This window comes from Engraulis encrasicolus, chromosome 21 (genome assembly GCF_034702125.1).
Source record: "Engraulis encrasicolus isolate BLACKSEA-1 chromosome 21, IST_EnEncr_1.0, whole genome shotgun sequence".
NCBI classification, from domain to species: Eukaryota; Metazoa; Chordata; class Actinopteri; order Clupeiformes; family Engraulidae; genus Engraulis; species Engraulis encrasicolus.
The window spans coordinates 30,778,959-30,788,956 of NC_085877.1; the positions used below are offsets into that span (position 1 = coordinate 30,778,959).

General features: G+C 45.6%; 1 protein-coding gene across 1 annotated transcript in view; it reads right to left on the reverse strand.

Moving 5' to 3' along the window:
• Positions 1 to 631: 631 nt before the first annotated feature.
• The window catches only part of LOC134437119 (7SK snRNA methylphosphate capping enzyme-like), a 16,665-nt gene continuing 7,298 nt past the window's right edge, over positions 632 to 9,998 (reverse strand). The window contains exons 3-5 of the mRNA XM_063186572.1: positions 7,333 to 7,575; positions 4,982 to 5,105; positions 632 to 3,782 (exon numbers count right to left, since the gene is read on the reverse strand). Of these exons, the coding sequence (XP_063042642.1) occupies positions 3,727 to 3,782; positions 4,982 to 5,105; positions 7,333 to 7,575 (423 nt within the window). The 3' untranslated portion in view covers positions 632 to 3,726. The remainder of the gene's footprint in view (positions 3,783 to 4,981; positions 5,106 to 7,332; positions 7,576 to 9,998) is intronic.

Below are 9,998 nucleotides of genomic sequence, written 5' to 3' on the forward strand. Positions count from 1 at the left end.
AGGGCCATGGTTTGTTTACATTAAAAAACACCCATTACTCCAAAGTAAGGCATTACACTGGTGCATCATGAGCCTACATGTTACAGGGACACTTTTCCAAACCTAGGGAAACAGATGCACATAATGTATGCACAGATATGATGATACCAATTAAAGGCATGATCCACAAGCGTGTAGTTGTAAGCAGCACAAACTTTTTTTGAAACGTCCTCATCCAAAGACCTTTATCAGGGGCATATTTCAAAATGGGTAGTTTACTGGCAAAAATGGTTAAAGCTGTACACCACATCCAAGCTCATTTTACACCTTTACTCGAGTTAAATAATTAAGTTCTACCTTTCTCCTCTCCTTCTTCCAGCCGTTCTCTAAGTCTGGTGATATAACTTCTAATTCCAAACTAGCAATTGATCATTGAATCATATATTCAAGTCAATAGATTAACTACGTAGAAGATGAATTATACAGAACTTGCATTGCCAGACTCGGAGAATAGTTGTAGAATGGTAAAACTCAATTATTTAAGCCAAGGGGAGGTGTAAAATGACCTTATTTCCCAAAATGGTTGGGTGTCACTTCCCGAGACACCAAAGGCATTACTGTACACACAAAACCAACGCCAACCAAGCAGAGGGACTTGACATGAATCATTTAATCCACCAATTACATCGGAATGGATTTTAAACACTGAAAGCGACGAAAAATAACAATGGCATCAAAATAAACAAACAAACAAACAGTGTGTGTATGTCCCTTGATGATGATGATCAGGCGGGTCCAGATCCCTGTCCTGCGCACACACACACACACACACGCGCGCACACACACACACACACACACACACACAATCGGTCCAGAGACTCCGTCTCTCTGTCTGAAAGGAGGAGGCCACCTGCTCTAGTTTTCCTTTGGACACTGCAGAGCGACTGAACACTAAAAGTCAAACCTCTTGGTGTCCATTTTGTTTTTGAGAAGTGATGGAACGTTGTCACACCTCTTGGTGTCCATTTTGCCTTTCAAAAGTGACGGAATGTCGTCATATCTCTTGGCGTCCATTTTGTTTCTTGAGGAGTGCGTCACAGAATGCCGTGTGCATCTCAATATCCATTAACCAGTCAGTTCCTCCATCCTCCGGTGAAGGAAACGGAGAAGAAATAGAGGGAAGGAATCCTCCCTCCTCCTCCCTCCTCCTTATACCCCGTTACATTTTCATGGTTGAAGAGAGTCCTCAATGGTCAAGTCATCAAGGAAGGAGCCCAAAAGGAAGGTATTGATATGTACACACAATCACACACCTCTAAATGTGTCAGAAATCAAGCAGATTAGAAATGTTTCCAAAAGAAAACCAAATGCATTGGGTGTGAAATAAGAGAGTCTCTGCAGCAAGCTGCAAGCGTGCATGTTGGCATGTTTAGTGATGTGGGGAGTGTGTGTGCGTGTGCTAGCGAGTCAAGGTGACAGAGTCAGAGGGCTTTTTGAAATCGGATCACTGCCTCCAAAGTCACCAAAAGCAGTGCGTTTCTTGATTCGACATAGTGACGTTTTTCAGGATCATTCATATGATTTTGTCCTGGGCCTAGCCAAAGCTGTCAGTCAGGCATCCCAGTCCCAAGAAGGGAGGGCGCCCGGGGGGCCAGAGTTGCAGTGCAAGAACACGGAAGAGTCGCAGTGCAAGACAACAGAAGGTGATGGCTGACAGGAGAGTCTTACCCACTGTCCTCTCCCCTCTCCTCTCCTGTCTTCGTCTCTTTGTGGATAGGCAGAGGCTGAGCTCCCAGAAGTGTCTTTGCTTATTATGAGTCAGGCAGAGGGTCACTCATCAGCCATCATCGAAGTCCGGTGGGTGCATTCTATGGGTACATGTCAAACCAACTCCTCGTGTCCTTTCCTTTTGCTTGTGACCTTGTGATGCAAGGCTCAAGGTCATTGATGATCGAAGTTGTATTCAGTATCTCGCCCCCCCAAAAAGAGAGCACAATCCCAAGGTCATTGCCTCAGTTGTATTGGGATGTGTAATGTGGAAATCTCCCAAAAAGTTGCTCTGCCTCGGTTGTCAGTGAGGGAACTTCATGTTTTTCTTCATGGAGGCGGGGTGACGCTGAGGAAATATACAAGTAATAGGAAAGGACAGGGGGAACTAATTTGAGTACCACTCAAAGTGGGAAAAAAATCTTGGGGGACTCTTGGGGGGGGGGGAAATCATTGGCCAACTTTGCGATGCCACATGCTGTGTAAATCTGCACAGATCTGAAATCTGCACCCTGAAATTACAATGCATTCTGGTTGCACTGTAACGGGGAATTCAGACACAACTGTCAACTTGCTACATCCGGCTGCATTTCTATCCATTTTACATTGAGTTGGATCACTCCCTACGGCACTGAACTGTGGCCTCATTTGCCATGCATTGGATCCGAGTTGAGAATTGTCCAACATTTGGCTGGTGACACGTGTGCGACTGCCAATAGCCCTTTTTCCATCACGTTCCGAAGCGTATTAAAAGTTAAATCGCATTATTTTATAGCGATACAAGATGTGGTTTTCATCAACAGGACAATTCTAGCAGAATAAAACGTCAAAACCAACCCTGTTGATGTGCATTTTTCTGACTCACCAGATGATTTTTCCATCAACATTGTTTAGCTGAATAGACTATACAGTTTGTGATTAGAACATAGGAAAGAGAATATCCTGCACAAGACGCATCACCAGCAACAAAAGATGGAAATTAGCCTCATGGCTATAATCTTGTGTATTTAGCATTTTTGTTTAAATGCTGGTAATATATGCTGTCCCTTTTTAAATAAATAAACTTGTAAACACCAGGTGTTTAAGCAAGCGTTGGAACTCTAGAGCCAGGTCCAGTCGTAGTTTCTGCACCTGTGTGGCTATTCTATATTGCATCAAACCGTTTCCATCACTTCTCCGACAAAACCATATACTCATATACTACATGTGTGTCACACTTACTTCTTGATTTGCATCATTAAACCGAGCCATCTTGTTGATGGAAAAAGGGCTAATGAAGTAGTCGCTACAGATGCAGCAACCAATTGATTAGCAATCGTATGCTATTCTTGTCTTTATTGGCTGCTAGGCCTGCGTGAAACATTCCCATGTTACACTCGTGTGTCTGTGTGTGTGTGTGAATAGACTAAGTGTGCATGTGTGTTGTGTAGATTTGCACAGCATGCAGCATTACAAATGTGGCCATTCTGGTTCCGTGCACCCTTTCCTCCAGCCGCCCACCTTGTGCCTCAGTGTCGAACCTCCTTCCTGAAGAAATCTATTGGTATATTCCGTTATCCAAGCTCCCGTTCTCGAGTCGCCCTTGTGGACTCGCACTTCGCTGATACCACTTTGCCTTGCCTCCGCGGAGAAAACAATAAAGTTTCCCCACCGTCAGCCCAGGCACAACAACTTTTGGGGGACATTTCCCCATTCAACATCCCGATTGCAAATGAAAAAAAAAGTGCTTGTGCGAGATATTGAATTAAACTCTATTATCAATGAAAACGTTGTTTGTGTGTGACAGTGCCTCGCAGGGCTGGAAGATGTTGCATCACAAGGCTGGAAGATGAGGGAAAAGGCAGCAGGAACTACAATGACTTCCACCCAAAAGAATGGTGGAGGGGCAAGCCAGGCATACTCCTCTTCAAAACTCGTCCACTTTCACATCCTGTACGCATCACTCCCCTGCAGGTCTCCCCTCTCCGTCTTCATGGCGAGTCACTTCCTGCTGGAGGCGGGGCCTTTGTGGAATAGGTAAATGGGCCTCTGGAAGCCTGGGATGGGACACAAGAGAAGAGAAGAGAAGAGAACAGGCCGTTAGGGTGTGTGTGTGTGTGTGTGTGAGAGAATGTGTATGAGAGAGAGAGAGAGAGAGAGCGAGAGCGAGAGAGCGAGAGAGAGAGAGAGAGAGAGAGCGAGAGCGAGAGAGCGAGAGAGAGAGAGAGAGAGAGCGAGGGAGAGTGAGAGCAAGGGAGAGTGAAAGAGAGAGAGGGGCAGAGAGAGAGAGGGAGAGAGAGAGAGAGAGAGAGAGAGAGAGCGCACGAGCGCAAGGGAGAGAGAGTGAGAGAGCAAGACCTCATAAGTAAAAATAGAAGCTGTCCACACCAGACGGAAAGGAAGGGTGGATTAAAAAGACTTGAATGAACGGATGAACGAATGAATAGATGTAGGAGTAAAGCAGCTATGAGCAGAGAAGATAGCAGTCAAATTGGAAACAAGATCGTCACACTCCCCACAATGGACTTACAAAAGTGACTAAGTTCTTCTTAGACACAGAGTATAGATCACGTGTCTCTGTGACATCACCATGCAGTATATTCTTTATTACAGTCACTGCCAGTGAATGCACTTACAGAAATTCAAATTGTTAGCTTGGTCCGACTAAAGTCAGAATTCTAACTGAAATCTAAGCGGTGTGTGTGTGTGTACTACAGGTGTGTATGTGTGTGTGTGTGTGTGTGTATGTATGTGTGTGTGTGTGTGTGTGTTTACTACAGGTATGTGTATGTGTATGTATGTATGTATCAGACCTGCAAACTCGTCAAAGAAAAAAAGGTGACAGTGTACAGCGGGGGTTCTATTTCTATTCACGTGAATGACCTAATTGGCCAGGAAAAAGGTGACTGTCACCAAAAGGTGACGAGTTTGCAGGTATGAATGTATGTATGTATGTATGTATATATGTATGTACTACAGGTATGTGTGTATGTGTGTGTGTGTGTATGTATGTGTGTGTGTACTACAGGTATGTGTGTATGTGTGCATGTGTGTGTGTGTGTATGTATGTGTGTGTGTACTACAGGTATGTGTATGTGTGTATGTGTGTGTGTGTGTACTACAGGTATGTGTATGCATGTGTGTGTGTGTGTGTGTGTGTGTACTACAGGTATGAGTATGTATGTGTGTGTGTGTGTGTGTGTGTGTGTGTGTGTGTGTGTGTGTGTGTGTGTGTGTGTGTGTGTGTGTGTCCTACCTCTGCTGGTGCTGCAGGGCGTCCCCAAGAGCTCGTAGCTGCTGAAGCCCACCTCAGAGGTCAGGTAGGTGGTGAAATGATCTGGCTTCAGGCGAATACTGCAGTAATTTCTGTACGTGGTCTCCTACAGGTTAGAAACAGCGAGAGAGAGAGAGAGAGAGAGAGAGAGAGAGAGAGAGAGAGAGAGAGAGAGAGAGAGAGAGAGAGAGAGAGAGAGAGAGAGAACATGTAAGTAGTGTATCACTGTTTCCCTACCTCCATTGTGTACCTTTGTAGTGTAGTGTAGTATACATGATACTGTGACTGAGCTTGTTGCTGAGCTTTGCTGATGCCCAGCCTCCGTGGAGAAAACAATTAAGTTTCCCCGCTGTCAGCCTAGCCACAACAATGTTTGGGGGACTATCCTTCATTCACCATCCAGTTTGCAAATGAGAAATTGACTTTACAATTGAGCTTTTGCGAGATATTGAAATGCTGTTGCCAGTGATGTCATCACAACATATTACTTCCCAGTACGAGGCCATAAGCACAAGTGGAGGATGCAAGGTCACATATTGGTATTCATATTTCCATCCCCCTTTACTCCACCTCACCCACACCCCTGTATGAGATGCTTTCTGTCCCTCCAGGATGAAACCACCCCCCCCCCCCCCCACACACACACAGCTAATCTCCTCCACCCCCACCGTACTGACATCCAAAGCTCCCCGCTCCCCACCAGCTAAATACCCCACTGTCCCCTAATACTTCTCCATATCCCCGTTCCCCAATCCCAACCCCCTCCCTGTACCGAGATAAGTTAGTTTCTGTACCCCGCCGTGCAGACATATACCTCTCCAACCCCCCCACTACAACCCCTCCCACCGTGCCCATTACCTCTTCATACCCATTCCAAAGAATCGTGTAGGAGGGAAACAAACTTCAGGCTCGTTCTTTTCTGGTGTCCATGTGATGTCGGGTGGACGCTGAACGCCCCTTTAGGACACCTTCGGTTAGGAGAACTTCGGAGTCTTGAGGTTGAGAATAAATGGAGTTCCCTTAGCACTGTAGATGGTGGTAGGTAGCGCACTTCTTGTGCAAACACCACAAAAAGAGAAGAAGGAGGGGACAACGCCCCCTTAGGAGACCGAATTTGAGCACACTCCTTTGCATTGGACGGGTGGAGTTTGGGATATCTTTCTCTCCTATATGATTCTTTGCCCATTCCCCATCCCGCCTCCCATGCAGAGACGACCAATTCCCCATCCCACTTCTAGGGCCGAGACGCGTTTCCTCGGGATTACCGAGCCAGAGCTCAGTAGACAGGGGATTACCAAGGTAGAGTTCACTAGTTCAGCGGTTCTTAACTGGAAAAGTACTGGCACCCACAATTTTCCATGGTCATTACGTAGTGACCCCATATTTTGTCACGCTGTCAGAATCTTCAAATACTTCTCAAAAATATATCCATGCATTTGAAAATATGCATTAGCATTTGCAGTGTATGCTGACATGCAACATGTCTATCAACTAGTGGAAGTTGGGTTTAACCATGTCTCACTGTGTCTTTGACACAATACCGGGTCTTGTTTCTGACAATAAAAGGGTGAATTAATATATTTTTTACACCACAGCTAGGCGACCCACCCAGGACCCTAGCCTGGTCCTGACCATCCCATAATACTACCATTTCATTTCGTATTCATGGTCTGGAGGTTGTGTGATCTGACGTGATGGCAGGAAGCGGGAAGTCTGCACTCAATTATGGTTTGAAATGATTGAACAGCTCTCACCCAATCGCCGACAGTTACTAAACAACAACATAGCGCTGACAAGAGCCATTGGCGCAGCAATTACGTCATCGTCACGAGCGTTCTCCCCACGTGGGCCTCAAGATTCTTTTAATTCGTTCCGAAAGAAATTTGTCTTGGGACATACAGTACATATAGCTGTCGCATAACACACAACAAATGATGCCAAAAAAAAAACAAAAAAGACACAAGGTGCCAGAAACACTGCACTAGTTCATTCCCCTCTCCACCTCCTTGAATACCCCTTTACCCATGATATGATTTAAAGCCCCCCTCTCTTTACATACAGTAAAGACAGAGAGAGTAGAGAGAGAGAGGTTCCATTGGCTCATTGTTTCCGTGTTCTATTATTGCAAGGGGGAGGTGGGGGGGGGGGGTCCCCCTTTAGGCAAACCTAGGCAGACCTAAGGACTGTTCTATTCAATGCTAGGAGTATTATGACACGCCCCTTCAGGCAGACCGGAACCTGGTCATGTTAGGTGCCCATAGCAACCTATTACATTGGCATATCTCTATATACTTAAAGAATCTCTGGTAAAGACCCCCAACCTCCCTCCGTACCGAGATACGTTTGCGCCGGGCGTAGCTGCTCCATGGCTGTGGCTCCAGGATGAAGATGCCCCCCTGGCGCAGCTGTCGGTGTGCCCTGCGGAAGAGCCTCTGCAGCCCGGCGTCGCCCCAGTTGAGCTGCACCCACAGCGTCATGCCCAGGCACAGGATCACGTCGTACTCCTCCTCCTCCTCCTCCCGCTGCTGCTCCTGCTGGCCTGCCACCTGCTCCTGCCGCTCCAGCACGTAGTTCTCCTGCCAAGCAGACAGGGGGCGACATTCATATTACATTATGTTACATACTACAACATATACCGTAGCAATTACTATACATTAGTAGATATAGTAAGATTTTCTTTCTGTATTCTCTCTCGGGGTGTAAATCACAGCCTCCATGATGAAGCGATTCGACATCAATTTCTTAATATAGCGACTCGATTATTTTCGATACTTAAGAATGCCCCACGATACGATACTATTTGATTCGATTCGATAGTTTTCCAATTACGTTTCCACTTCTACTATGTTATGGAACTAGGGCATTGGGCAGGGGCCAGCGATTCGATTATTTTTGATACTTGAGAATGCCCCACAATACGATACGATAGTCGGCCGTAGGATCGATGCATGGATACATTACTATTTACACCCCTAATTCTCTGACATTACCATACAGAATATATTCTGTAGCTCTCTTGTCGTGCAGACAGGGGGCGACATTCATATTACGTTACGTTACATATTACTATACATACTGTAGCAATTACTATATATATATATACACACATTACTATACTATACATTACAATGCGGAATGCACTTGCATGAAATAAATACGCCTTTGCATGAGGACAGTCTGCAACAATAACAGAAAACAGTCCATAGCCCTCTGAACATACACCACATAGACCACACAGGCCTCCCCTCAATTAGGCTACATGATGTACCAATCATATGAAACCACAAGACCAGCTACACTCCACAGCTGCCGGCCTATACAATACTGTAGGCCAGATCAAGGGTTCCCAAACTTTAGCATGACAAGAGATTAATATCTAACGCAAGAATCATTGTAATTAATCACTTAAATTTTTAGTGCCTACACGTGTAGACGTTGTGGTTGGGGGTGCGCGGCTTGTCTTGGGCACAGGTTAAGAAAAAAAGGTTAAGAACCACTGCTGTAGGGTCTACAGTGTAGGCTAGGTCATGTACCAATAACTTACAAACCACCAGCTATGCCATCACAGCAGCTGGTCTATACAACTGTATACCACATGACCACAGTGGCCAGCCCCGTGTCTTTTGTCAAAACAAATATTCAGTCACACAAATCATTACTGCAGAGCAGAGTTGGTTTCAAGTTTATTTGGGGGCCCCAGGCAAAGAGGGCCTCTTGAGGCCCCCCGTTTCTCTTAAAAATATTTGTGAGGGGCCCCCTCAAGAGGGATTTAAACAGCAATATCATTTCACTTTTCGGTCACTGAATTTAGGGAGGTTTTTGCCTCACACGCAAAGTTCTCATTTGAATACAAGTACATACCCAGTCATTACTGGGGGGGGGGCTTTCAGCTGGGGGCCCTAGGCAATCACTTAGTTTGCCTGCCTGGTTGTGACAGGCCTGGTGCAGAGCACAGGTCAGCATGCGTAGTCAGTCAAACAACACAGTGGAGAGTGTTCAGACACAACACTGACGAGGGTGAAACGTAATCTTTTAGTATAATCGTTAAGCAACCTAGTTGTATACAAGCCGGCTGCTGGACATGAACTTGAGTAAATGATTACTCTGTGAAGATATGGCACAAATATCGGTCAGTAAGTTGTGAATGAAAGCTGACGCGATCATACTCTGCCACAGAGGTGTTCTATTAATAATACAGAAAGCCAACGGTAAAGGTAGAGATTCTGGCATGATAAAGTAAAATCCCAGACATATTTCATACGTCTTACAGGTCGACCCATGTAAAAATATGACCGCACGAGCATGATCATCACATATCAAATGCTGGCACAGTATTAATTGCTGGCACTCCTGAAGGAACAGTGTAGATTTACAGGCAGCTTGACAAGAATGATCTAGCCTGTCTTTAAACTGAATCTAAACCTGATGTTACAGAAATCTGGCAGTTGATGATGAGCATTCCAAGAAATCTGGGGTCCATCCATAGAGCTTCATGCGGAACTTTAGGTTACACTGTTCTAGAATGCAATCACTTTTTAAAAAATGTAGTTCCAAACCTTACAGCCTTGACTGGGCACTGCACGATCAAATGACACCTACACATTTCCTATAAGTAACTACAAACAACAGTCCTGCACAACACCAGTATCTAGGTCTTTGTGTGTGTGTGTGTCTGGCAGTGTGCAAGTTCGCATGTGCATCTGTGCGCTTACAGTAGTGACATGCAAGTGTGTTACGGGTCAGTGTAGTGAATGTGTGAACCTGTGCCATTGTCTGTGCATTGAGCACTGGCAGGCAAGGGTCTCATGGGTCAACGATGTGTGTGAATCCATGTGTCTGTAGCGAAGAGTGTGCATATTGAACACTGGAAGCTCCGAATCGGGCCTGACAGTTGAGAGCGTTGACTGGGCCCAGGACAATATCATCTGAGATGGCTCCCATCTCAATACATACAATCCCAATCACACAGCCCCAATTCTGCCCCCCCCCCCAACCACTA